At 57.3% G+C, this 25,477-nt stretch overlaps 10 protein-coding genes across 10 annotated transcripts; 6 read left to right on the top strand and 4 right to left on the bottom strand.

Annotated features, from left to right (window-relative positions):
- The first annotated feature begins 28 nt into the window (after positions 1–28).
- On the top strand, positions 29–1,695 carry BJ171DRAFT_455180 (uncharacterized protein). Its single transcript, XM_053108269.1, has 2 exons — positions 29–59; positions 355–1,695. Exon 2 carries the CDS (start codon positions 375–377, stop codon positions 1,536–1,538), a length of 1,164 nt encoding a protein of 387 aa, XP_052970760.1. The 5' UTR covers positions 29–59; positions 355–374; the 3' UTR covers positions 1,539–1,695.
- Positions 1,649–2,911, top strand: BJ171DRAFT_455178 (mitochondrial genome maintenance MGM101). The gene is made up of 2 exons (XM_053108268.1): positions 1,649–2,222; positions 2,305–2,911. Exons 1-2 carry the CDS (start codon positions 1,706–1,708, stop codon positions 2,748–2,750), a joined length of 963 nt encoding a protein of 320 aa, XP_052970759.1. The 5' UTR covers positions 1,649–1,705; the 3' UTR covers positions 2,751–2,911.
- BJ171DRAFT_595791 (uncharacterized protein) lies at positions 2,875–3,686 on the bottom strand. The gene is made up of 2 exons (XM_053114628.1): positions 3,457–3,686; positions 2,875–3,269 (listed from the first exon to the last, which is right to left on the bottom strand). Exons 1-2 carry the CDS (start codon positions 3,652–3,654, stop codon positions 3,141–3,143), a joined length of 327 nt encoding a protein of 108 aa, XP_052970758.1. The 5' UTR covers positions 3,655–3,686; the 3' UTR covers positions 2,875–3,140.
- Positions 3,687–4,180: 494 nt separating this feature from the next.
- On the top strand, positions 4,181–7,085 carry BJ171DRAFT_565159 (uncharacterized protein; the record flags this gene model as incomplete). Its single annotated transcript, XM_053113332.1, has 8 exons — positions 4,181–4,572; positions 4,661–4,790; positions 4,936–5,150; positions 5,184–5,213; positions 5,289–5,441; positions 5,565–5,653; positions 5,765–5,940; positions 6,262–7,085. 8 exons carry the CDS (start codon positions 4,181–4,183, stop codon positions 6,814–6,816), a joined length of 1,740 nt encoding a protein of 579 aa, XP_052970757.1. The 3' UTR covers positions 6,817–7,085.
- A 4,559-nt stretch (positions 7,086–11,644) lies between these two features.
- BJ171DRAFT_577770 (putative ATP-binding cassette transporter) lies at positions 11,645–12,876 on the bottom strand (the record flags this gene model as incomplete). The annotated part of the gene is made up of 6 exons (XM_053113840.1): positions 11,645–11,814; positions 11,920–12,038; positions 12,163–12,179; positions 12,316–12,466; positions 12,586–12,664; positions 12,744–12,876. 6 exons carry the CDS (start codon positions 12,874–12,876, stop codon positions 11,645–11,647), a joined length of 669 nt encoding a protein of 222 aa, XP_052970756.1.
- A 448-nt stretch (positions 12,877–13,324) lies between these two features.
- On the top strand, positions 13,325–13,882 carry BJ171DRAFT_577769 (uncharacterized protein; the record flags this gene model as incomplete). Its single annotated transcript, XM_053113839.1, has 2 exons — positions 13,325–13,637; positions 13,818–13,882. 2 exons carry the CDS (start codon positions 13,325–13,327, stop codon positions 13,880–13,882), a joined length of 378 nt encoding a protein of 125 aa, XP_052970755.1.
- A 319-nt stretch (positions 13,883–14,201) lies between these two features.
- On the bottom strand, positions 14,202–15,544 carry BJ171DRAFT_577768 (NO signaling/Golgi transport ligand-binding domain-containing protein; the record flags this gene model as incomplete). The annotated part of the gene is made up of 6 exons (XM_053113838.1): positions 14,202–14,236; positions 14,383–14,464; positions 14,605–14,729; positions 14,815–14,999; positions 15,206–15,294; positions 15,488–15,544. The coding sequence occupies 6 exons, from the start codon at positions 15,542–15,544 to the stop codon at positions 14,202–14,204; spliced, it is 573 nt and encodes a 190-aa protein (XP_052970754.1).
- A 453-nt stretch (positions 15,545–15,997) lies between these two features.
- BJ171DRAFT_489622 (RNA polymerase Rpb5, C-terminal domain-containing protein) lies at positions 15,998–18,024 on the top strand. The gene is made up of 6 exons (XM_053109528.1): positions 15,998–16,350; positions 16,550–16,629; positions 16,843–16,947; positions 17,113–17,334; positions 17,495–17,611; positions 17,783–18,024. Exons 1-6 carry the CDS (start codon positions 16,279–16,281, stop codon positions 17,808–17,810), a joined length of 624 nt encoding a protein of 207 aa, XP_052970753.1. The 5' UTR covers positions 15,998–16,278; the 3' UTR covers positions 17,811–18,024.
- A 59-nt stretch (positions 18,025–18,083) lies between these two features.
- Positions 18,084–19,310, bottom strand: BJ171DRAFT_489621 (prefoldin subunit 6). The gene is made up of 5 exons (XM_053109527.1): positions 19,126–19,310; positions 18,919–18,989; positions 18,610–18,734; positions 18,366–18,426; positions 18,084–18,294 (listed from the first exon to the last, which is right to left on the bottom strand). The coding sequence occupies exons 1-5, from the start codon at positions 19,184–19,186 to the stop codon at positions 18,235–18,237; spliced, it is 378 nt and encodes a 125-aa protein (XP_052970752.1). The 5' UTR covers positions 19,187–19,310; the 3' UTR covers positions 18,084–18,234.
- A 388-nt stretch (positions 19,311–19,698) lies between these two features.
- Positions 19,699–25,403, top strand: BJ171DRAFT_489619 (uncharacterized protein). The gene is made up of 12 exons (XM_053109526.1): positions 19,699–20,054; positions 20,417–20,721; positions 20,929–21,011; positions 21,119–21,308; positions 21,410–21,527; positions 21,629–21,750; positions 21,837–22,113; positions 22,257–22,469; positions 22,630–23,457; positions 23,635–24,078; positions 24,185–24,741; positions 24,847–25,403. The coding sequence occupies exons 1-12, from the start codon at positions 19,833–19,835 to the stop codon at positions 25,082–25,084; spliced, it is 3,597 nt and encodes a 1,198-aa protein (XP_052970751.1). The 5' UTR covers positions 19,699–19,832; the 3' UTR covers positions 25,085–25,403.
- Positions 25,404–25,477: the final 74 nt, after the last annotated feature.

The following is a 25,477-nucleotide window of genomic DNA, read 5'->3' as shown; positions in this document are numbered from 1 at the left end:
CGGCGCTGGATTGGCTTCTGTTGGGCTTGCATCATCAAGGCCAACATCCCTTCCCCGTGGTGAGTCTCGGGGCATGTCTGTACTGCGTGTTGTGTCGCCGCTGCTGCGATTCCACTACTGGACTCCGGCATCAATGCTGCCGCCGTTGGATCGATGGCATTCTGTTTCAGCACCCAGCGGCGATCTTTGCGGTTGTGCGTTGGATCTGGCGTCCAGTCTTCCGATTAGCCACCAACTGGTCGTCATTCGCCATCGGTCTTGCTCGGCTCATGTCCGTCTTGGCCAGTTGCCGTGCCTGTCCGTCCCGCTCATACGTTTTTATATCCCTTTGGCGCGGCGATTTGCTATCACTAGCTCTCCCCGCAGTCAGCCTCATGGTTGCCCGGTTCTTCAAGCCCTATCTGGGTTCAGCCATCCGCGGGGCATTTTCTCCCCTCTCTCCGCGGCAAAAGATTGTCGCCGGCGTCGGCGCCATCTCGATCCACTATGCCGTTGTGCCGGCAATCGTCCCCGGCGCTCGCTTTTCGACCGCGACCCGCCTCGGCGACGCCGAATCCCAGCTCAAGAAGGTCGTCATCATCGGCTCCGGCCCGGCTGCCCACACTGCTGCCATCTACTGTGCCCGAGCCAACATGGAGCCGGTCATGTACGAAGGATTCATGGCCGGCGGCATTGCGCCAGGCGGGCAGCTCACAACCACAACCGAAGTCGAGAACTTCCCTGGGTTCCCCGACAGCATCTCCGGCACCGAGATGATGGAGCTGTTCCGCAAGCAGTCGTCCAAGTTCGGGACCGTGATCCACACCGAGACCGTCTCCAAGGTCGATCTGACGCAGCGGCCCTTCAAGCTGTGGCTCGAGCACAAAGAGGCCGAGGATCCTGTTCTCTGCCACTCGCTGATCGTGGCCACGGGGGCCACCGCCAGGCGTCTCAACCTGCCTGGCGAAGAAAAGTACTGGCAGTCGGGCATCTCGGCGTGCGCCGTCTGCGACGGTGCCGTGCCCATCTTCCGCAAGAAGCCCCTCGCTGTTGTCGGCGGTGGCGATTCGGCTGCGGAAGAAGCTCTGTTTCTGACAAAGTACGGCTCCAAGGTCTACGTCCTGGTCCGGCGCGACAAGCTGCGAGCCTCCAAGGTGATGGCCGACCGCCTCATGGCCCATCCCAAGATTGAGATCCTCTGGAACACCATTCCGATCGAGGCCAAGGGCGACGGGCGACTGCTGCAGTCGCTCGAGATCGAGGATAAGCTGACGGGCCAACGACGAGACTTGTCCGTCAACGGCCTCTTCTATGCGATTGGACACACTCCCAACACGACCATCTTCCAGCAAGGCGGCAACGGCACCAACGGCCATCAGCTCGAGTTGGATCAGGACGGCTACATTGTCGTCCAGCCCGGGACCTCGTACACCAGCGTCCCTGGCGTGTTTGCTGCCGGTGATGTCCAGGACCGACGATACCGACAAGCCATTACGGCCGCTGGATCCGGGTGCATGGCTGCTCTGGACTGTGAACGATGGCTCGAGGGCCAGCACTGAACCGGCGGCTCTCGTTGCGGGACTTTGTGGCGAGCCGTTGCCTGCTAATGTACTGCCAGTGCACTGCCAGTGCACTGCAAAACACTGCCAATAGTCACATCTGAGCGGTGGTCCGCAGCAGGCACTGCCCTGCAATATCACACTTGCCTCCGCTGTCGTTTGCTGTCATGTTCTCTGCGGCGATCTGGACGAGCAGGCGCAGTTTGTGCCGCGATCTGCCAGGCGGGAACCGCAGTCGTGGGTTTGGTCCTGGACTTTGCAAGGCCAGGATCTGCTCTTGCCTCGATCGCCAGCTCGCTCTACCGTCCTTCAGATCAGCCATGTCTCGGACCCATTTTCTGCAGACTGCAGCCGCTTCCGTTCTCGTTCCGCCTGGCTTCCGCCGGATGACGCTGGCCGGGGCCGGTCTGCCGTGGGGGCGGCCTATGCTCCTTGCAAGCCGATACCTGCCCAAGCCAACATCTGCCAGAGCCGCATCTTCGTCTGCAGCGGCATCCAACTCGACCGGCGATGGCTCTGCGGCGGCCACAGGCTCCAAGCAGTCTCCCTTCAACGAGCCATGGTTCCCGTCGGACGAGAACGTGCAGACCGGCCACTACGGCGTTTCGTCCGAGCCGTTTCCAAAGGAGAGCGTCGACGTCCTAATGAGTCCGCTTGAGGAGGCAGATATTGAAATCAAACCAGGTAAGGCCAGTAGAGTCGCCAGAGTCTCCGCAGATGCAGACCATTGGCGCTCGCGCTCACACCTGCTCGATGGCCTCTGCAGACGGGCTCCTCTATCTGCCCGAGATCAAGTATCGCCGAATCCTTAATCGAGCATTTGGTCCCGGCGGCTGGGGCATGGTTCCTCGCGGGCCGCACTCGGTGAATGGCCGAACCATGTCTCGCGAGTACTCTCTCTTCTGTCTCGGACGATTCGCTGCCCAGGCTCGAGGCGAGCAGGACTACTTCACCGAGGATGGTGTCGCTACCGCTACGGAAGGATGCAAGTCCAACGCCCTCGTCCGCTGCTGCAAAGATCTAGGCGTCGCCAGCGAGCTGTGGGACCCTATTTTCATCCGAGATTTCAAGAAGCGCATGTGTGTGTTTGTATCGGCCACCTACGGCACCTCCGGTGTCAAGAAGTGGGTGTGGAAGCGCAAGGATCGCACTCTGGACTATCCGTACAAGGAAGAGCCCTCGTCTTCGACCTCATCCCGGCCCAAGGCATAAGCACCAATGCATGGATCCTTCGCTGTGCTCGATGGCTGGCCCGGGCAACCGAAAATACAGCGTCCGCCCCCCCCTTCACCCATTGCCCTTGAGCTGCGATAGTCATGACTCGGAGAGCCGGGAGTTTCCATCAATGAGAATACATTCTCATCAGAAAATGACGGAGCGGGCGTTGTTTCCCAAAGCACCAGCAAGATCTGGTTGGTAGCAACGGAATCCAGAGGGAGCTCTGCACAGGAAAGGCGTGGCACCCGGAAACAGACGGAATCACATCATAGAAGCTCGGAAACAGGCCAAGAGTGCAGGTGACGGGTGGAGAAATCGGTGCAGAGCGGGGATGCAGAGTGCGATCGGCCAGCCCCCCGTCGATCAAATGTAGCCGAGGAGGACCTATTCGGTTTTCTTCAGCTTCTTGGACTTTTCCGGGGTGGCGGCAGGCTGGGAAGACGGGGAGCTGTTGTCGGATCGAGGGCGGTAGGGCGACCGAGGGCCGTAAGGGCCTGCGGGATCCAGAGGCGGCTGTAGAAAGGCGAAGGGGGGGGGTTCTCGTCAGGAGGAGCAGTAAATGGGCCCAGAGCCAGGGGTTGCCGAACCCGATAACAGGCGCTGATGGATGGAAAGCGCACCGAAATCGGCTACAGAGCTCCTCTCTAGACACCCATCGGTCCATCTATCCATTTTCTGCTGCTGGCCAAGCCCGGCTCACCAAGGGAGGGTACTTGATCGAGAACCAGTAGGCGACGTAGATATTGATGATCAAGGGGATGACCAGGAGAGCGACGATAACAGCGCCGTGGGTGGGATACAGCTCAAACGCCTCCGTGCCAGAGTCATAGAGGAAGACGTTGAGGAACTCTCGGCACTCGTGGACGAATTGGAGGGCGCTGCTGATGATGGATGCCATGGCGAAGGATCGGGCAGAGGGCGATGCGATCGAGACCAGCGGGCGCCGAAATCCCCACCCGAGGCCCGTCCAAATCCCCTGTGGCGCGCTCACACGACCAATCCAGCCGCACCACCAGCGTCATTGCCCCTGATCGACGATCTGGCGAGCGAGAGAGGATGCGTCGAGCCAATGCCACTGCCAGCAGTGAAGTCGCCGGAGATATCTTACGCCGCCAGTTGCCGCATTGCCCGTTGGACTGCTCCCATCGAACCTGCTTCCGTCGAACCTGCTTCCGTCGAACCTGCTTCCCACAGCCGCCCGTGAGAAATGTACAAAGCCTCGGCCAAGCCGAGACCGCCCAGAGTCACTGTGGACGAGCTCCGCATGAGGCAGGCCGATGTGCAGTGCGTACCATTGCATTTCCCTGTGGTGCTGCTCCTTCCCGTCAGCAAACATCTCTACTCACCCGCCTCCGTGATGCTGCGTTCCCTCTTCCATCCGCCTCGGGATATTCTTGCCGGGTCACCTCGCCGGATTCGCAACAATGCCACCTTCTCCGCACTCGGACGGCGACGGATGCAGTAGTGCCAAGGGGTTTGACTGTCTGAAAAACAAGGACTATGACCAGGCCATCGCCGAATTCTCCAGAAGCATCTTCTTGTGGCCCACCGAGGCTGCCTACTTCTGGCACAAGGCCGAGGCCTGTGTGTGCGTCTGCGACTTTGACAGCGCCATCATGAACTTTCGCATGGCCCGCGACATCCTCGCCCGCCAAGGGCAGTCTCGGCCGGTCTACATGTCCATCCGGTTCTCCAACGTCGCATTTACGTGGGGGCAGATCCTGCTCGACCACCTCCGGTTCAGGGAGGCCCTCAAGATGTTTATGCTCGCACAGGAGCTTGGTGGGGTGGCTCCAAGCTCGCTGCTTTTAAGGATGTAAGTTAAAAACCATCTGGAACAACTCGGTGTGCCATAAAAGCGGCTAGTTCCGTCTTGACGATGCCGCTGTTTCTCCGCTTGGCAGGGCGCTGGCGCACCTGGGGTTGGAGCAGTACGACGAAGCCATCGAGCTCCTCTACGAAGTCACGGAGCTCCTGCCGACTGATGTGGATGTCATCATCTTGCGAGCCAAGATCTACAAGACGCAACGGAATGTATGTGCCGGAGCCCGTCAAATTTGCGGACAAGTCGCCGTTGGCGGCTGTGACCATAACTTTGACGAGCAAGCTACATTTGGGTTTTGGACGAGCCAACATACATACCAACGTATGCATACTCCCTTGCTCCGCCGTTGCTTAGGTCGACCTCGTCAACGTTGACCTCCAGGAGGCCATCAGGCTGAGGCCCGACCATCCTGAGATCCCCGAGCTCTTTGAGTACGTCATGCGAGAGGCGGCCGATCTGAAGAACAAAGCCTCCGACCAGATCCTCAAGGGCAGCCTGGTGAACGCCATATACTACCTCAACCATGCCATCGAGCTGGATCCGCGCGACTGGATCATATTGTTTAGGAGGTATCATATCTCATGGCAAAATTTGTCGCCAAGGTTGAGCGCCGCGCTTGCTGTGGTTGAGCGGTAAGCCATGGACCGTCTCCGGAATCGACACTGACTGACAAGCGCATCTGCCGTTGGCTCGATCAAAATCTGCAGGGCCATTCTGTTTGCCCAACTCGGGCAGAGCGACAATGCCATTGGCGATCTCAACGCTGCATTGGAGCACCCGGAGCTGGACCCAGAACGAACCCAAGAGATTCGAAACTACCTCGGAAGCGTGTACAACAAGATCGGAGTCGAGCAGTACCAGTAAGGATCCGCTCTGGCATGGCAATCGCCTTATGCTTAACACGAGTGCGGCTCTCGCAATGCTCCCCACGTATTTGATGCCTCTGATGATGTGTGGGTGGGACCGATTGCCGTGCGAAACAGAGCTCGAAACTACGAAGAGGCCCTCAAGAACTTCACCATCGGCCTCCAGTACAATCCCTACGAGTCTATGATTTACAAAAACCGAGCGGGTGAGCACTCTCACCAGCCCTCTGTCGCTTGCTTGTGCCGAGAAGCGTACTGCTGTGCTTCAAGGCAAGAAACCCATTCAGCCTGTGGCTCGCGCCGCTTCCTTGACATAGACTGCTACTACCTGGCTGGGCACTTGGAGCGCACGCTGTCAGACAACCTAAAGGCACTGGAACTCGATCCCGCCGACATTGAGTGTCGAAAGCGATGCGGCATTGTGCGGTTCATGATGGGCGAGCGGCACTTCAACCAGGGGACCTATGTCGAGGCAATCTATGAATTTACCAAGGTAAGCCAACCCAAGGCTGCGGCGGTTCATTTCCGACGGTACTTGTGGCGGCCGTTTTGAATCTCTCTGTTGGAGCATGGAGCTTACTTTCTGGCTTGGCTTTCTGAAAGGCCATCGAATGCGATCCCACCGTCGGGCAGTTCTTTTACTATCGAGCCAGATCATACTATCTTGCCGAGGCAAGTGCTGCTGCTGCATCAAACAAGCACACGGCTCCTGGGACGATTTCTTGCTTTGCCGGCCTTGAGAATGCTGATATGAGCGAGCCTTGTGGCTGCTGAGCGAAAGGCCAGTGCTCCTGCTGACTGTCCGTTTGCACAGAGGATTGATGAGGCCCGCCAAGATCTTGCCAGCTTGCTTCAGCTCCATCCTGACCACACCGAGGCGAATGCCTTGTACATGACCTTGACCGGCGGCAGTCCACCGCTGGATGGACTTGAGCCCTTTCCACCACAAAAGATCATCAAGCCCCCACCTCCCAAGCAAAGTACCAAGTCATCATCCAAGGCATCCTCCAAGATTCCGGATACGACGACATTCCATGCGGAGCTTGCTCCGGCTCGCACACCATCCTCTGCTGCTGCATCTACCGCATCGGGCGGACCTTCCCGGCGCACAGACGCAGGTGCTCGAAGTGGGCGGCCGCTGACAACGGCGTCTAGAGCAACGAGTGAGGGCCTATCGTCCGGCCATGCTGTGTCGCTTCCTGTGCTCGCCAATGCATCATCCGAGGCGCCGTCGAAGAATAGAGGGATCAAATCTCAAGTCGAGGCCGATGCAGAGCCACAAACAGCCAAGAAGCCCGGCCGGAGAAGAATGCAAACCCAGCCACCGCCAGTGATTCATGAGAAAGACCTGGTCTTTGGACAGAGCTAGAGGACGATCGTCAGCAGCAGTGCGAGCCTCTGGAGCGAAAGGTCATGGCCAGAGCGCAACAAATCATTGGTCGCTGATCGAACATCGATGTGTCCCGATACTTGCGTCCACTGCAAAGTCAATATCTTTGATACCTATGGCAACGGCTTTGTACAGAGAGCGGATCCGGCTGTTGCACTCGCTGCTGCATACTCGCTGCGGTCCATGCGAGGTTGCTGTCTGGGCCTTACAGGCAATCCAATAAAAAACGGGACACCCGGGTTTTTGACCATTCATCGAATATTTTGCTACCCAATATCATCGCGCGCTGGCCATGACCATTCGCCACACATCCGACTTTCGCACCGCCGCATTGCGATGCTACGCCCTCATCCATAGCCTGCGTAAGGTCGCCTCCATATTCAGTGTATCCAAGAGCACCATCCATCGATGGCACCGAGGATGCAAGCTGGATGACCCATCCCGAGTCACAGCTCGCAGATCCACTTTCTTCGAGCAGGCATGTCCAGTCATTCGCACCCTGATTGAACAGGACCCGTTCCAGACTGGTCCTGTGTTGCGATGCAAGCTCGAGTCCATCCTCCAGAGGAAAGTATCACTCTCACTCTGCCACACTGCCATCCACCGAGCAGGTCTCTCACACAAGAGGGCAACACACCTCTACAAGTCCAAGCGACTGGATGAGCGAGTGGCACAGTTCAGGGACCAGGTCCGCTCCATTGACCCACGACGATTCGTTTTTGTCGATGAGACAGGGATCAGGAGATCCATTTTTCCTCTTTACGGATACTCACCGAAGGGTGCTCCGCTTCGCCAGCGCAATCACATGAAGCACAAGTCTGTCTCGGTGGCATTTGCCATCAACCACTCTGGTGTGCTGCATCGCATGTACATCCCCACATCATTCAAGACACACTCGATGGTCGAGTTCTTTGAGCGAGCGGCCTTCCCAGACGACTCTGTGATTGTGATGGACAATGTCAGCATGCACAAGACACGGGCTGTCCTGGACTGCATCGAGCGCCGAGGATGGTCAGTGATCTTCACCCCACCTGCTTCACCCGACTTCAATCCCATCGAGAACTTCTTTGGGGTTGAGTCCCCACCGATTTGGGGTTGAGTTCCTCCAATTTGGAGTTGAGCTCCCCAATCACGCCGCCATTTTCACGCTCAAATCCCTGGCTTGAACCCCTCTGCGATTTTTGAACAGGTCACTTCCCCAACCAGCCCGCGCAGACGGGTTCCTGCTCTCGGGTATAAATGCCACACCTTCGTCCTGCTGCTTTCTTCCCTCATCTCGCCTTGATCTGATCATCGCGCTATTGTACGATAAAGAGAAGTCTCTGCTCTGACCAGTACCACTGGCAGACATCCAGCATCCTCTGCCTCCATGCCTCCGAAGCGTAAGGGTACCGGTGATGGCCAGCCTCGGCCACCCAGGCCCAAGAAAGCCAAGTCACAGTCGGAGCCTGTCTCTGGTTCGTATTCTGATCCCACGCATGCTTGGTCGTCTGTTGCTCCGTCGCTCACCACCACTGCTTCTGCAGATCCAATGGATGTCGATCCCACCGAGCCTGGTCCATCTACTTCCTCGAGTACCGGCAAGCGATGTCGCCAGTGCGATGGCACCGATCACGAACGGTGCAACACCAGCAAATGTCCCAAATACCGGCCCCTCAAGAGTTCTGTCGTCCCACTCGTGGATGGAAGGTCATCCGCCCCTCAGTTCAGCTGCTTCAAGCAGACGATGGATGGCTGTTGTCTCAATCCCGCTCTCCGCGACAAGATCCAGGCCACCGTCGAGGCCATGACCCAGATCCAGTTCGAGGCATCCAGGCTGCCCAACCTGCACATCCTCCGGTGCATCGAGCAGGATATTCCCATCCCCGTCATCTCCAAGTCCACACCTGCATTCATCCGCCAATGCTTCACGATTGTCCAGGACGGTGCCCTCTCCCCGACCGGGGACAATGAGAAATACAACGAGCATCTGGTCGCTTCCTTTCGCGACTACCAGACCACTCGGCACGCAGACCTGCCTCCGGCCCCTCGTCTGCCTGATGGTGCTCACAGTCAGCTTCTCACACTGGCTGTCAATGCCTATGCTACCAACTGCACCACCCACTCGACCTGGCCTACTGGCGACTCCTTCGCCGCTTCTGCGCTGCCGTCTTCCCAGCCAACAAGCATAAGCACGAAGCCATCGAGGCTTGTCTCGAGCTCTTCGAGAAACCAGGGCCGACTCCACCCAAGGCCGATCTCGAGTTCCTCTATCCCGACTTTGGCCACGTCCTGGACGAGTTTCGGTACAGCAACGACCAGGACCGCTTCCGGGCCCTCCATCGCCTCTCACACCATGTGAGAATCCTCGCCCGAGACAAGATGGTCGACAATGTCCACAAGTGGATCGACTGTGACATGCCCGCCCTCCGAGTCACCGAGCTGCAGCGCCAGGCCAAGCTGGACAAGCTCACTACCCAAGGCATTCCCTCCGACGACAAGAGGTTCACCACGGCCAAGTCTGAGCTCGGCACCACCAAGTCCAAGATCAACAAGCTGGCATCCAGACTCAAGTGGGCCCTCAAGCAGCTCGCTCTGGACACTCCTCCGGCCGTGTGCACGATAGTTCCTCTATGCACTGCAAGGGCCAAGTATGTCAAGATTGACACGGTCACTCTTTGGAATCTCCTGGGTCCAAAGAAGCGCCTTGGACTCACCAGGGACAAGCTCAAGGAAGAAGGTGAGGACGGTGTCAACAACCAGGATCGTCTCTGGCGCAGTTGCTTCAAGCTGCGTAGTTCCCTCTTCCAAGAGCGGGACGTGAACAAGAAGCTGTTCAACTACGAGATCAGCACCGATGGCATTGGATGCACCATCGGTCTCGTCAAGTTTCTGCCTCGAACCGATCACACCGAGACCATCGAGCCTCCTCCGACTGCCGAGCAGCGTATCCAGGCCCACATCGGCGACCCAGACCCCAACCGCACCACTTGGATTGGCATCGATCCTGGAGTCGGCTCCATCTTCACGGCGGTCATCCAAGCACCGGGCCACCAAGACGAGGTGGTCTCATTCTCCAATGGCCACTACCAGCACATGTGTGGCCATACGTCCAACACCAAGTGGCACAATGCCAAGAAGAAGCAACTCGACATCGAGACCTGGATGTCGACCACCCCCTCGCCCAAGGTGTCGTCCTCGGAGGCCTTCAAGGTCCATCTCACCCATGTCCTGCGACCGGAGCTGCGAGTGCAGCTCGACTTCCACCTTGGCAAGAAGGCCCGTCACCATCGATTCACGGGCCACAAGAGGCGCCAAGTGGCCGTCGACAGGATGTGCAAGGCCGTCCTGAAGCACGCCCCGATACGGACCGATGTGGTGATCGCCTTTGGCAATGCGTCATGGCGACAGGGCAAGGGCTATGCATCCAGCCCTCGGAGGCAGCGGTTTGCTCGGTACTTTGAGCAATTCGAGCACCACCGACGCCGTCCCAATCACCATCATGGAAGCGTCAAGGTGGCCTCGACGAACGAGTTCAACACCTCGCAAGTGTGCTCCAAGTGCCTGGAGCCAGTTCGGTTGGAAGGACTCGATGCGCCCAGTGTTGCGAATTCCCACTTTGTCAGGAGCTGCAAGAATCCCAGCTGCCGGACAGTGTGGAATCGCGACGTCAATGCGGCGCGCAACATGATCACAGTATGCAGGTCGATTGTGGAGATCGGAGAGCGACCGGCGGTCTTCACTCGGAGGCTGCCAAAGTGATCTGTTTTATTTCTTGTGGCTTTGCTTGACGCAAGCACAGCACATACTACATGTTCATGGAAACGGCTATATTGTCCCGTTTTTTTCTGAATATAGTGTAGTGTATTTGGTGTCTGTCTGTGGTCAACCTCTGCTGCTTTGGGTTGCCATCCATCGCCCCCCCCTTCCCGGCCATGGTCGACGGCATCGAGCAAACCATCGGCTCTGAGTCCTCTCTGGTGCCACCGGCAGCATCCGGCCTATTCGATGAGCAGCTAGATGCCCTTTCTGCCAGCAACAACATTCCGTCTGCCTGGGACGAAGAGCGGAATCCAAGTCGTCATTGCCCCGAGAGCACAGGATGGTCCATCCAAACTCTCAACGAGCAGCACATTTGTCGGCTCGAGCGCCGACTGGAGGCAGTCCAGAAGTCCAAGATCTCCCGGCCACGAGGCCGTGGTGGCCGAGACGACTCTGGGGTGCAGTCGTATCTGCGAGGTAGCTTGTCTTGGTGATCTCGTCGATCGGCGTACCCAGGGTGATATTCAGGCCTGCTGAGTGGTATTCAGGCATGCTCAGCATGATGCCCTGGCAGCCGCCGCCGAATCCCATCTCTCTGACTCCAGGCTCGCTTTCTTCCCGGGCTGCCCCCATCGGTGCATCACCCGCACAAACCAGAGATGGCTGGACTGGACCAGATGACGTCCGAGCCCGTATTTGCCCTCCACGACAGCGACTCCGAGCAAGGTGAAGACGACCGCCGCTCCATCGATTCGGACAGATCATTGCTCCGCAGCCAGCCCCGGCCCCAAGCCTGCTCGCTGTTGGGTTGGTTGCTGGAGCCAAAGACCTTGCGCATCTGGGGGTACCAGGGGTGGTCGTGTTGTGGTTTCTGCTGGACAGACGATGACGGTCGCTCAGACTTGGATGCCAGCGATCCGTTCTGAGATGTGAATAACAATATGTATCAACTCATTCGAACCAGCGCGATGCCGATTGTGATCCAGGAATTCAGGCTTGAGTGCGATCTCTGAACTGGAGCAGATGGGCTGGCTTGCTGCAGTCCTTTGCGAACAACCCATAGCGCTCATTGCTGGTGGAGAATGAACTCGCTTGGGCGCCCGCGCTCCAGCAGCAGGCTGGCCGTCGCAACCCGCTCCTCCTGAGCTGGGTCGTGGGTAATCCAGATGCAGGTATGGCTCTTGAGGGTCGCCTCAACCTTCTGGCAGGTCGCAGCATCCAAGGCCGATGTGGGCTCTGTCCAAGAATCAGTGAGGGTGAGCCAACGGTTGCCAGAGTGAAGGCCATCGTCCGCATCTGCACCATCTCGCACACGCTGCAGATTTCACCAAGGGCTCGTACCATCCAGAAGCAGCACCGTCGGCTGTCTCGACACTGCGATTGCGAGAGCAACACGCTGGATTTCTCCGCCAGAGAGTTCGGACCATTGCTTGGACCAGGCGCTTGGTGAGAGGTCCCAGCTGTATTGGGATTACCGGCATCTCCGTTAACGACTGCAAGGCTCAGCACAGGGGTTTCAAGACGCCGTTGTCGAGGCATTTTTATCGCCCGTTGCAGCCCCGGCACTCTCGGGTTGCGGCTCACCTTTCGCCAATGGTCACCTGAGGCAGTATGAAGCGATTCAAAGTTGTCAGTACACCGCAACTCATGCTGGATACGGAGTCTGTGCAGCAGCATCCATAGCGGCCGCAGCAACGGAGCAACATAACAATGCGAGATAAGAGAGAATATGCGTACGGGGTCAAGGCAGTTTCGCTTGGGCTTCTGCGAGGCAAAGCCAGAGAGGGTCTCCACAAACTCCAGCGGCGTTCCTGGAAAGACTGGCGGTCGTTGGGGAACATATTGAATCAGCGAGCGCCAGCGTGGAATGCCGAGCTGGTCCGGTTGTCTTTGGATGGGAGGATGTGTGTTGTTAGGAGAAGGATGGGCCTATGGGTTCAGAGGCCGTTGGATCAAGGCGGTTGCAAGCGCATCGGTTGCGATTCCGTATCTTGGAGGCAAGCTTACTGGTCGTCGAGCGAAACCACGCCGCTGTCGTATGGGACCAGCTGGGCCAGACACTTGAGTAGCGTTGTCTTGCCGGTGCCTGGCAAGCGCAATGGAGGTCTGGTCAGCCTGGATGTTCACCGAGCGCCAGGTTTCCGAGCTGCAATTGCAGGCAGTACCGCTGGGTCCGCGAACCACTAGCACCGATGGAGAGGTCTCGAAGCGCAGCGAGAGCTGGAACGACAAGTTCTCAAAGAGCACCGTATCGTCCGGCAGCCTTTTGGTCAAGCCCACGACCGAGAGCGTGCTCATGGCGGGCAAGGACGGCGGCGATGAGGATGACGAGATGGAGCGCGATGGAGCGATGGAATCCGAAAGCGAATTTGCAATCCGGCGCGGCCTGGTCAGCGAAACGAAAACGAGACACCGCACAGACCGGCCAGCACCTGCCTCGCAGACACATCGCCCTCCGCGCACGATGCCCCACGTCACATCGGATCGACACAGCCCATGTCTTGGTCGGTCTGGTCTCGGTCGGTCTGGTCTCGGTCGGTCTGGTCTCGGTCGGTCTGGCCGTCCCGCATGGAAATGTGGCATTTTGCTGTGGCAGTGCGCTGGTGCTGCACAAGCCACACAGACCACGTGTGGTCCAGGTGCGTTTGCTTCTGGGCACATGCGCAGCACTCTCGGTCTTTGGCTTTTTCTTTGGTGCGCCATCTGGCGGCCGCGATTTGGCTCTGATCAAGCTGCCACAACGATCATGTCGCTTGCCCCGAAGCCGACGGCCAAGGCCCAGCAGGCCCTGACGGCCCTCCGACACAAGGTCTACGACTCCAGCCGCGCACAGCTGACGGCCACAGACCCGACTGCCCCCCTGGCATTCAAGAACGTCCTGGCGCAGGGCTCGGTGCGCACCCGGATGCTGACCTGGCACAACCCCGACCTCAACTACCTTGCGCTCGCAAACCAGAACCCGAAAATCCAGGCGCTGAAACTGGACAACGTCTGGATCGAGGAAGAGCGGGCACGCGAGAAGGCTCTGATTGCTCGCGGCAAGCCCCCGCGTATCTCGAGTGAGTGTAGCGAGCGACTCTGGGACCAAGGACAAACCCGCTGATCCGCAAATGCCTTCATGGATCGCCTGGGCCGGTTATGCGGCGGTCGCATGCAATGATACATCCGCACGGATCCAGCGATCGCGGCAATCCGTCTGCATTGGTGCTGGTGACTAACGGTCTACCCATTTGTTGCAGCAATCTATGGTTCTTCCCGCAGCCAAAAGGTCGAGGAGGGCACCAAAAAGAAGAAGAAGAAGTAGAGGCCGGCCCATCTCGCTGCTGTTTCTCACTTCTCGGCCCGGCCCGGTCCCTGTTGGACATCATCAACTTCGACATCCAATAAACACCCCTGTGATCTTGCGAGCATCGTCGCGGGCTCCGGCGTGACCACCGACTTATCACCAAATCGATATCAGGCGCATGTTTCGCAGTCCGGCTGTCAGTGGGCTGTATTTTGCACTCCTCAGCCGGCACCATCCGCACCACAGAAACCTGGATCCCGGACCGCATGTCTTGGGCTGGTGTAGTTGGACATTCACATACGCAACAGCAACCAAGCCTCTTAGTGTTCACCCCTGTCTATCGGGTCTCAAAGGCCTTTTCGCGTTGCATGACTGCCGATCGCCAAGCCATAGAGAAGAGCGAGGTGACTGTTAGCGACAAGAATGCACGCATGCATGGATATGCAGATGGCGTTGGATACCATCGCGCACGACCAAATCAGATCATCAGCGATACCGAACGCAGCGCAGAGACCCACCGGATTTGTCAAACTTGATCAGGATCGTGGTGTGCAGCGGAAAGCCTTCGATCGGGGTGGAGTGTGCAGTGACTCGGCATGGCTGCATGGGCAAGTCGCAGGGGTAGTATTAGGATCGAGTTGCGTCGGCAGTCGAGTCGGTGTGCTGCAGGTCCAGGCGATGCCCTTGGGCGACTAGAGCTGTTTAGACGTCGATCGACTGGGAGCTTGGAGACTACTTACGAACTGCGAGCCATCCAGGATGGCCTCGACAATGCCACCGACAAAGGCACTGGGATTCAAGAGCGACATCTCGCGGGGGATGGATATGAACTTGGAGAGAATCGGCTCGTTGTCCGAGATCATGTCTATCCAGATCCCTCATGCGTTTTAGTCGTCAATCGGCAGCTGCTTCCGGCATACAGATGCATCGGATTGAAAATAGACACTCACACTCGTCTTCATTCTCGGTACCCTTCTCAAGCGAGTCGGCCTGCTTCCCAAAGAGCATCTTCCAGATCGGCCCCGTGATAAAGTATAGGATCGGCAGCACCCGGGTTTCGCGGCGACCGCTCTTTTCCCTCCATGCCGAGAGCTCCAGTACTCGGATGCCCACTCGGTAGCCGTAGTCCGATAGTCTATCGAGTCCAATTCGTGGTGACGACGGATAGCATTTGGTCGGCAGCAGTGTCAGCGAGACAGATGGCAACAGAACCGAGCCCAAGACAGGCGCTTCTGGATGCTCTCCCGGATGCTGTGGGCAGAGGCGTGGGTTGGTGCCGGACAGAAGCACCAGCGACAGCCAAATGGCAGTAGCCGAACGAGACGGATAGCAGAGCCTTACTTTTTCTCCAGGTCTTGGATGCCGTGGACTCGCTTCTGCGAATACTGAATCATCTCGGAGAACATGAAGGTAAATGCCGAGAGATTGATCTGGCGGGTCGAGAAACATCGGTGCAAGTCGGTGGGTCAGTAGCTATCGGCTTGAAAGCGGCCTTTTGTGCTCGATGGGTTATCGGGCCTTGTGGTCGGCTGGCCTTTGGGCTCGGATTCGGAATGCCTTTGAGCAACGGCGGCTAGTGCGATGGGCAAAAGTGACGAGGAGGGAGGGGCCAAGCGGACGCACCTCGGCATTCTTGGATTTCTGCAGACTGCGTTCTAGGATGTTTGGCTTTTTCATCATCTTGGGAGCGGATCGGTGACAGAACTGGGCTCTTGCAGTCTGATACGGCGGGCTCAAGAGCGAGATGGAGTCAAGGGCCGGCGACGGGACCAGGGGGCGCCAAGCAGCCCAAAATCGCCGGGCCCGTGGCCGAATGAAGGGCACTGACATCATGACCGAGCCTGCCCCCCTCTCTCCCTTCCTGAACTCGCTTCATATACACATTCTTCTTCGACGTCTATATTGAGCATATGCTGAGGACGACACGCCGAGGGTCTTTCCACGCTGGTTCCCATTGACAAGTGCCAATGACGGCCATTGTCGCTCTGCAGCAACTCACACCGCGCCAGATATCGGCATGGCCGGGCCGCGCATCATTGCAAAGCGCACGCAATGGTCATGGCGAAATCCTTCTCGGCAGCTGTCCGTCTGGCTCGCACAGGGCACATCGGCGATCGTCCAGGACAGAGCTGATGGGCGAACAACCTGGGATCAGGCAGCTCGCCCTTGGTCTTGCTGGGCCAGCCAGCCAAGCCACATCCAGCCACACGACGGCCGCAGAATGGCCACCCGTGGCCGGCACACGTGTGTCGCATTTTTTCTTCGACAAGATTCGGCCGCCGCTTGGGACTGATCAGGGCCGCTGCTCCGTCGCATCACCCCCATCGACTCGCCCAGCCGCTTGGCCATCTGCATCGGCGCCAGCACCAGCACCAGACCCAAAATACCGATACAGTCGATTCAAACACACAGCCATGGATGAGGACAGAGAAATTGCGCGCCTCCACAAGGTCTTCCGGACCATTCGCGAGCTCGTCCGGGACCGGGTAAGTCGAGCTGCTGGCGCCGAGCCCAATGATCTCGTCGCAGACGGAATGCCCAGCGCCGATCGTGCCAAGTGCGCGGCAGCGGCATTTCGTATGAATTTGTGGCCGATCTATCCGCAAGCAGTATGTTTGCGCCCACTCGCCCATGTGCGGTGCTCGGCTGACGTCAATGCGCCCTCTGCAACCGACACATCCCCAGGGATATCTTGTCAGTACCGCAGAGCTCGAGATGTCCCTCGACGAATTCAGAGAAACATACTCAAAAAACAGACACATCGAGTGCGTATCGCTGATCTGGGTCGGGCCACACGGCATTGGATTCTGCATGCTGGCGCTCGATCTGTTCGATCGGTGACGCTTCTGTTTCGTGACGGGCGAATGCTCGACCACAACCCGGGCGCTCGTCAAGTGCGCTGAATCAACGGAGAAGCGCTCTTCATCCACTGGAGCTCGCCATCTCTGACACTAGCGCTGCGCATGCTCATTCTCCAGCCGACAGTCGCTCATCTTTGCGGCTGGGCGCGAAAACGACGAAAATGACAAACTGCTGGTTTTCTTTGCCGAGGACGAGTCAGTGGGAATAAAGCCCATCAAGAGGTAGGAGGGGCACTTACTGGTAGCGAAGCGCTGCGCGATTGTCGAATCTATGAACGGCGGCCCATGCGTACATTGTCTTGTCGACGACGGTCCGCCCCCCAAGCCTGGCGCCGGCCCAGCCCAGCAATGGTTGCTGATGCTCACCGACGGATCTCGCTCCCCCAGGATCTGCGAGCGAATGATTGTCGAGGGAGTCGTCAAGGGCATACTCATCTACCAGAAACAACTGACGCCTTCGGCCAACAAGGTCGTCCAGGAGCTGGCGCCTAAATACCAGCTCGAGCTGTTCATGGAGAGCGAGCTTTTGGTGAACATCACGAAGCACACCCTGGTGCCCGACCACGAGGTCTTGACGGTCGAAGAGAAGAAGACCCTGCTAGCAAGATAGTATGTATAGCTTTCTCGGCGATATGGGTGCGGATCGATCGGCCTCGTTGCCACGACACAAGCCTTGGGTTTCAATCATCGAAATAGGCACTAACGGCAGCATGCTTCGAAACGCTCGGCGCTCATCGTCGCAACTCCCTGTTGGATCCGTCTGCTCCAGCCGACTGAAAGAAACCCAACTCCCGCGAATCCAGCGCACCGATCCGATTGCGCGATACTATGGCCTCCAGCGCGGCCAGGTTGTCAAGATCATCCGACCCAGTGAAACCGCCGGAAAGTATGTGCCGGCAAGACCCGTGTGCACCAACGAACGCTTGGAGATCTACACTCGCTTGTCATTGATTGATTCGTATCGAATCGAAGCAAATGATGCATGGCTCTTCTGCTCGCGACCGCTTGCCCAGTTGACATCGATCCCTGTACTGATCCTTTGAACACTGGTTCGCAGATACGTCACCTACCGCCTTTGCTGGTAACAGCCGCTGCCGCTCCGACACACACGGATACATGATGGAGGATATACTCGGTGGATTGGCTTCCACCAAGAGACATCTCGCGCACAGAGGTTGTGCGGATGGACGGGTGGCCAAGCGTCGTGGGATGTGAACCAAGGCAACTCTTGAGTCTGGGCTGCTTTTTCGATCCAAAAAATGTAATCTCGTGTGCCTATCGGCATTCTGGTCCCTCAAACTGTGCGGGCTTCGTCTGCGCTCTGTAAAAGCACACGGGATGCCCGAGAGCGCAGAGGATTTCATCATGGCGCTGGAGATACTCTGGTCATGGGGAGAGTAGGATGCACTCCAGGGCACATTTTATTGCAAGCCAAGGATTGCCTCTGAACACCGTGGGGCAGCCGGTATAGCCAAGGGTACTCGATCCATGCATGACCTCATGTCTCGATCATGCCGATGCTTCCTGGGCTTGCTGGGCTTGCTGGATTGCGGTTTGCAGCTTGACGACCTGAGCCCGAAGTGTGGCCACGATGAGATTCGGCGTTGCCAAGGATGCTTTCGCAGCAGTATGACGCCTACCTCCAGCTTCTTTGCCTCCTGCTTCTCCGACAAGTCCTTGACTTGCTTTTCCAGTCTCTCCCTACGGCCAGCCACCGACCAACGAGGCGTGAGTCAAAGCATCTGAGGAAACGGCACGCCACGGCCACAATGCTGTTCGTTGACTGCAAACTGCACGATCGTTCGGCAGGGAGTGCCGGAGTCGACGACGACGCATTCAGACACAGTTCTTATCCTCTGGAGGCATCGGACAAGTCCAACATACATTTCATTTCGAATGAACTCGATGCGCTTGGAGACGTTGACGTTGGCCTCGCCCTGATCTTGCTTGACGAGCACAGGCCCGATGAGCTTGTAGATCACAGCATCTTGATCCAGCAGATCGAATTCCTGTGGCAAGAGAGGGGCGTTGGTCGATATTCGAGCAGATAGTACCAATGGTTCCGGGGCAAAGCTTGTTGAGCGATGGCTCGAAGCTTTCGAGAGCAGGAAGGGCGACAAGAGTTGGATGTGGGCCAGAGCCAGAGCTGGGCTGGGTGGTCAAACGCTCGGACAGGGCGAGCAAGTTCAGTACCTTCTTGACGAGATCGTTTTCTTTCAGTTGCGATTCCAGCTGCTGGAGAGACGAGACAGCCTTGGAGTAATCTGCAGGATGAGCCATGTTTGTGGCAGATCAGAGTCAGTGTTTCGCCTCTCGAGGTTCGATATTATCCTGGCATGGCGATCTGCTGCTGCTGGAAGTTCGCCTCGGGCACAACCAAGCGCACTGCAGTTTGCTTGCCTCTCTGTAGGTCCTGGAAGGCTGAGACTTCCTGCTCGAGCTTCTTGTTGAGGCCGCTCATGGTGTTTGATGATGGAGGGGATGGGATGTGCTTGGATCCTGGCGATGGATGCGGGGCTGACGAGACGGCCGCTCTCGCCGAGAACCGCCTCGCGTGCTCCTCGCCGGTGCGTGGAAAATCGAACCAATCGAGCCAATCAAGCCAGTCGAACCAGTCGAACCAGTCGAACCAGTCGAACCAGTCGAACCAGCGTCCGGGGAACACCGCCACCAACCGCCTCCTCGCAATCGTCGCCAGCCAGAGCCAAAACCACAACCATCTCCACGCCATCGCTATCGTTCGCCCTTACGATGCACCCTCTTGGCATCCTCGTCGCTGCCCTGTCGCTGCGAGCTGGCTGCAGCAGATCACCCCGCCGGTGCCGGTCCCAAGCAAGGTTTTCGTTCTTGGCGTGTTGGGGCTGTGGCGCGCACATTTGGTGGCGGTGGATGGCCGCGCCGTGGCTGGCTGCGATCGGGCTGGATACATCTGCAGCCTCAAACCCCCGCCCTTCTGCGCCGTCCGTCCTGATTTCACCTGCCATCTGGTCTTGGTCTACAAGCCAGCGCTCCATCGTCCTTCGCCGTCGTCTCCCACGGCGCCCGCCTCTATCTCGTGGCGCCTCCTCCCTCTGTTCTCTGCCCGAGACCCAGCTGTGTCTGCCGTTATGGGTCTTCTCGACTTTGCCAAACAGAAAAAAGGCCCGTCAACAGCGGCGGGCCATCGTGTCGTCCATCTCCTCGATCCGACCAAGAACCAGGCGCTGCAGTATCTCCACAACGCCATTTCGACCCGCAAATATAATGCCGTCACTTTCTTGCCAAAGTTCCTCTACGAGCAGTTCTCCAAATACGCCAACTTGTTTTTCCTGTTCGTCTCGTGCATCCAGGTTCGTCGGTTCGGCCTTCTCGCTGCATCCGCATGGTGAGCCTCCTGGCTTCGCGGGATGGCGCTCGCCAAACGGCACACTTTGTGGCGCGACGGAGCTGGTTATGCAACGAACTGATCGCCAGCCCATGGCTCGGAGCAATGTTGATCCGTGCTTGCTTGCCATCGACTCTGTCATGGGCTGATGTCGCGAGTCCAGCCGCCCTTTAGCCTCTGGCCCGCCACAGGGCTATTCAGGGCTTTGCCGTCCTGCAATCAGCCCTGCAATCAGCCCTGCAATCAGTCCTGCATGGAGGAAACCGTCCAGCCGTCTGTCCGGTGTAGGCACAAGTTGCCCTTATCTGACCCTGTTGCCATCTACAGCAAATCAAAGACGTCTCGCCCACCAACAGCGGCACCACCATCGTTCCTCTTTCGATCGTGATTGTCTTTTCGGGCATCAAGGAATATCTCGAAGACTCCAAGCGAGCCAAGCAGGACCGCGAGCTCAATACGTGCTGGGCATCGGTACTCTTTGGTACCTCTTTTGCCAAGAAGCAGTGGAAGGACATTGTTGTTGGCGACATTGTCCGGGTCGAGAACTCAGAGTACTTCCCTGCCGATCTGGTGCTGTTGTCCTCGTCCGAGACCGAAGGTCTATGCTATATCGAGACAAGCAACTTGGATGGGTGAGTCACAGATTGCTTGGTTGATTCGCTCGGTGGTAGTATTAGGGCTGCCTTAGCGCAGCTGCTGGGGATTCGAGTCTGCAGAGCCTGTTGCGATGGAGTTCCACCTTCTTTCCACTCGACTTGGTCGTCAGCGCCCAGAATTCTTGCAATCGGCGACGGCCTTGAGCTGTTTTATTGACTGCCGCCGACAAAACCGGTCTATAGCGAAACCAACTTGAAGATTAAGCAAGCGCTCCCGGAAACAGCTGGAATCACTTCATCGGAACAGCTGCAAATCCTGCAAGCCGGTATGTATGGTCGCTGCTGTTGACTGTGAATGCAACCGATGTCTGTGCGCTTCCCCTAAGCCGGCTGCGCTAGCGTAATGAATGCTAATCAAATTGCCCTCCCGTAGGCATGATCAAGTCGGAGCAGCCCAACAGCTCATTGTACACATACGAGGGAACCATCACGATCAACGGTATCGAGTACCCCTTGAATCCCAGCCAGCTGTTGCTTCGTGGTGCTCAGCTCCGGAACACCTCTTGGATCTACGGAGTTGTTGTCTTCACCGGCCATGAGACCAAACTCCTCCGAAACGCTACGTATGTCCGACACGGCCATTTGGCCTTGCAGCCTTGTTCTGTTTGCAGACTGGAAGCAGATGCCGGTCTCTGCGCGACTGACGACGGACGTTGGTTTTCAGGGCCACACCCATCAAGTCCACCAAGATCGACGCTCTTGTCAATCAGCAGATCATTTTCCTCTTTGGCATTCTGATCTTGATCTCGCTGCTCTGTTCGACGGGCATGTTTATCCGATCGGTAAGCTTGCTATTGCGGTGGATCGGCCTAGCCAAGCGTATTGCATGCCCTGCGAACTCAGCTGCCTGGCGCATTGACGTTCTCTCTGGCACACTCAACAGATGACTGGCGGGTTTGAGCAGTCGATCCTGCTGCTGACTCCCGATGCGGCAACGGCCTGGAAGAACTTTGGGCTGAACATTCTGACTTATATCATCCTGTTCAACAACCTGATTCCGCTCAGGTGAGTCTACCGTGCTGGAGCCGCTGCATCTTGGGCCCGCCCACTCCCTACTTCGGGCAGCTAACGGTATTTATCTATGCCTCCAGTTTGATCGTCACCATGGAGCTTGTCAAATTTATTCTCAGCGCGCTCATCAATCAGGATCTGGATATGTACCACGAAGCAAGCAATACGCCTGCCATGTCCAAGACCTCCTCTTTGATTGATGAGCTGGGCCAAGTGGACTACATCTTCTCGGACAAGACTGGCACTCTGACTTGCAACATCATGGAGTTCCGTATGTGCTCGATCGGCGGTGTCGCTTATGCCGACGTTGTTCCGGACGACAAGATTGAATACATAGACTCGACCGGGCAAAAAACGGTAAGCCATCGCTGTATATACGACTGGGGCACCACTAGTTGATCGCCTTAGTGAGCCTGTCTCAGTGCCGTGGCTGGTCGAGTAGCTCTGGGCGAGTTGTTGCCCCTTCTCTTATTCTCACACACGGCACTTGTCCCCAACAGTCATACGAAAGCTTTGACCGTCTCATCCACAATTTGAAGGAGGATGGCCCAAGTCGGGTTACTATCCACGAATTCCTGACCCTGCTTGCTGTCTGCCACACGGTCATTCCCGAAACCTCGCAAGAGAATCCCGACGAGGTCATTTACCAGGCGTCCTCTCCGGATGAAGCCGCTCTGGTCAAGGGCGCCAAATCGCTCGGATACAACTTTGTGGTATGTCCATGCTGCCTGGGATCTATAATCCACCGTCCATATGGCAGTGTAGGAGCCAACCCGAACTTGCCTGAATCTACGGACGGGAGGGAGGGCTACTCGAGCAAATCCACTTTGCTGCTGTGTATGTCTTTAACACTGACAAATCGTCCCGTTTCAGACGCGCCGTCCCCGGTCTGTCGCCATCAATGTCGACGGTGTCGAGCAGGAATACGAGATCTTGAACATTTGTGAGTTCAACTCAACCCGAAAGCGCATGAGCGCCATCGTCCGTGGCCCCGACGGCCGCATCAAGCTCTACACAAAGGGCGCCGACACCGTGATCTTCGAGCGGCTCTCCGAGAGCAATAACGAACACTACAAAAAGACATGCGCGCACCTCGAAGAGTATGCTGCCGAGGGTCTCCGCACGCTCTGCATCGCCTACCGGGTCGTCTCCCAGGACGAATACGAGGGATGGAACCAGCGATTCCAGAGTGCTGCCAACACCATCCAGAATCGCCAAGCCGAGCTCGACCAGTGCGCAGAGGAGATCGAGAGGGATCTGATCCTCCTTGGCGCCACAGCAATTGAAGATAAGCTGCAAGATGGCGTCCCGGATGCCATCCATACCCTCCTTGAGGCCGGCATCAAGCTCTGGATTCTCACCGGCGATCGCCAGGAAACGGCCATCAATATCGGCTACAGCTGCAAGCTGCTGGACGACGAGATGCGACTGCTGATCTGCAACAAAGACAACCATTTTGAAACCAAGAGCTATTTCGCCGAGACCTTGCGGTCTATCCAGGGACTGTTGCCCCCCGAGGAGCTGGGACACGGAGATACCGAAGGTTCCAAGTCGTTCCTGGGCTTCAAATCCTCCAAGCGCGAGGACAAGACGGTCTCGCAGTACTCTTTGCTCCCGACATCATCGGCCGATCCCAAGAAGACTTTTTTGAAGCGGACCAAGACCCGCATGATGTCGAAGGATGTTCCCCGGCCCTCAGAGGTAGGCTTGTTTTGCCCACTACCCTGAAATATGCGTGGCGAAAGCTGCGGGGACGAGCTGTACTAGTGCCGGCCAATGCCCGGCGGATTGGAAGATGGGCCGTGTGGGGTTTCATGCTGGCATGTCCTCGACCGTAGCGAATGGGTTACTGACCATATCGTCTGAACGGCAATCCAGCCCCTGGCTCTCATCATTGACGGCAAGTCTCTTGGCTTTGCCCTCGAGCGCGACATTTCGTTCGATTTCCTGAAGCTGGCGACCATGTGCAAGGCGGTGATATGCTGCAGAGTCTCACCGCTCCAGAAGGCGCTGGTAGTGCAGCTTGTCAAGAACCACGTTCGCGGCTCCGTGACGCTGGCCATCGGCGATGGCGCTAACGATGTCAGCATGATCCAGTCAGCCCATGTCGGCGTCGGAATCTCGGGCATGGAGGGCCTTCAGGCCGCTCGAGCTGCCGACTTTGCCATTGCCCAGTTCCGCTTCCTGCGCAAGCTGCTGTTGATTCACGGCGGATGGGCGTATTCGCGGCTCAGCAAGCTGATCCTGTACAGCTTCTACAAGAACATCACCATGTATTTGATTCAGCTGTGGTTTGCTCTGGACAATGGTTTCTCTGGCCAGGTGAGCGTCCCACACCGCCGCCCCCATTTCGCGCTGCGACTCTGCTCCGGTCTGAGCGATGGTCTGACTAACTGGCGATCACTCTCCCCCCCCAACGCCTGTTTAGACCCTTTTCGAGTCGTGGACGCAAGCCACCTACAACGTGGCCTTTGCCCTCTTTCAGCCCGTGGCCATCGGCGTTTTTGACTGCTATGTCAGTGCCATGATGCTCGACAAATATCCCAAGATGTACCAACTCGGACAAAACTCGGTCTTTTATAACCACAGCGTTTTCTTCTCGTGGTTTGTCAATTCGATCTTCCACTCACTCGTCATCTACAGCCTAATGAAGCTCGTCTACGGCGAAGGCACCATGCTCGCCGACGGCCGCGTGGCCAACAACTGGCTGCTCGGCCAGATGATCTACACCACCGATCTGATCACCATCACATGGAAGGCCGCCCTGATTGCGGATACCTGGGTGCGATACACTTTCCTGGCGATCTTTGGCAGCATTGGGCTCTGGTTCGTGCTTTTCCCGGTGTATTCGGTGATCGGTCCCATGATCGGCCTGAGCACCGAGCTCGCCGGCATTGTGCCGCCCATGTTTGGCAATGCGGCCTTCTGGTTTGGCATCGTGGTTGTGCCCATCGCGGCCATATTGAGAGACTTTACATGGAAGGCGTAAGTACCTTGCTGTCGATGCAAAACCTGCCTGCTCGAGGAGTGAAACATGCGGGATCACTCGGCGGTGGACCTGTACTTACACTGATCCTTGCCGCTCTGTAGCATTCGGCGGTTCTACTTCCCCAAGTCCTATCATATCATCCAAGAGATGCAGCACTTCAACAAGGTCAATCCCGAGACATCTCGCCAACGCCTCAAGAAGGCCGTCGGGAAGGTGCGCAATCTCAAGAGACTGGAAATGCACTCGAGCTTTGCTTTCTCCGAGAACGAGTCGAACGGCACAGGCTTCAAGATCATCACGCGTGTCGACACAACAAAGCGCAAGCCCTCGGGGCTTTGATGTCTCTGTCCATCGCCTCGCCCTGGCGACCCTGTCGCGGGCCGGCCCACACAGTCGCATCTCACATCTCCCTGTGTGCGTGCTACGGTAGGCAGCATTGGTTGCCATATCGGTACATGGACTGAGTTTTCAGCTCGGTGCTATCGCCTTAGTTGGCCTATCGCGTGAACTGTATTGTTATTGGAGGGAGCTATTTTCTCTGCCGCCCTCGTCCCGCCGAGTGCGCGGCATATCCCGAATACATGTGTTTTTGTGTACGCCTTGGAATATGGATATGCAATGCAATAAAAACGGGACGCCCTATTTTTGAGTCCTGAAAGTCACTTTCTTCCGGGTCCTGAATGCAACCTATCTACTGCCAGAGACACCAAGATCGCACGGCGAGCGGCTCGC

The sequence above is a fragment of the Polychytrium aggregatum genome, assembly GCF_025602895.1.
Source record: "Polychytrium aggregatum strain JEL109 chromosome Unknown BJ171scaffold_4, whole genome shotgun sequence".
Taxonomy (NCBI): Eukaryota; Fungi; Chytridiomycota; class Chytridiomycetes; order Polychytriales; genus Polychytrium; species Polychytrium aggregatum.
The sequence above is the reverse complement of the archived record's forward strand: the minus strand, read 5'-3'. Positions and strand labels throughout refer to the sequence as shown.

Excerpts from the sequence above, each read along its gene's own strand:
- BJ171DRAFT_489622 (XM_053109528.1), top strand. The coding sequence starts at position 16,279 with ATGGATGAGGACAGAGAAATTGCGCGCCTCCACAAGGTCTTCCGGACC. Across the intron at positions 16,948-17,112 it reads GGAATAAAGCCCATCAAGAG|GATCTGCGAGCGAATGATTG; the intron begins GTAGGAGGGGCA and ends TCGCTCCCCCAG. Across the intron at positions 17,612-17,782 it reads CCCAGTGAAACCGCCGGAAA|ATACGTCACCTACCGCCTTT; the intron begins GTATGTGCCGGC and ends ACTGGTTCGCAG.
- BJ171DRAFT_595791 (XM_053114628.1), bottom strand. The coding sequence starts at position 3,654 with ATGGCATCCATCATCAGCAGCGCCCTCCAATTCGTCCACGAGTGCCGA. Across the intron at positions 3,270-3,456 it reads CGATCAAGTACCCTCCCTTG|CCGCCTCTGGATCCCGCAGG; the intron begins GTGAGCCGGGCT and ends GCCTTTCTACAG.
- BJ171DRAFT_489621 (XM_053109527.1), bottom strand. The coding sequence starts at position 19,186 with ATGAGCGGCCTCAACAAGAAGCTCGAGCAGGAAGTCTCAGCCTTCCAG. Across the intron at positions 18,990-19,125 it reads CTTCCAGGACCTACAGAGAG|ATTACTCCAAGGCTGTCTCG; the intron begins GCAAGCAAACTG and ends CTCATCCTGCAG. Across the intron at positions 18,427-18,609 it reads GAGTTCATTCGAAATGAAAT|GGAGAGACTGGAAAAGCAAG; the intron begins GTATGTTGGACT and ends GGCTGGCCGTAG.
- BJ171DRAFT_455178 (XM_053108268.1), top strand. The coding sequence starts at position 1,706 with ATGTTCTCTGCGGCGATCTGGACGAGCAGGCGCAGTTTGTGCCGCGAT. Across the intron at positions 2,223-2,304 it reads AGATATTGAAATCAAACCAG|ACGGGCTCCTCTATCTGCCC; the intron begins GTAAGGCCAGTA and ends TGGCCTCTGCAG.
- BJ171DRAFT_489619 (XM_053109526.1), top strand. The coding sequence starts at position 19,833 with ATGGGTCTTCTCGACTTTGCCAAACAGAAAAAAGGCCCGTCAACAGCG. Across the intron at positions 24,079-24,184 it reads ACAATGGTTTCTCTGGCCAG|ACCCTTTTCGAGTCGTGGAC; the intron begins GTGAGCGTCCCA and ends ACGCCTGTTTAG. Across the intron at positions 24,742-24,846 it reads AGAGACTTTACATGGAAGGC|CATTCGGCGGTTCTACTTCC; the intron begins GTAAGTACCTTG and ends GCCGCTCTGTAG.
- BJ171DRAFT_455180 (XM_053108269.1), top strand. The coding sequence starts at position 375 with ATGGTTGCCCGGTTCTTCAAGCCCTATCTGGGTTCAGCCATCCGCGGG.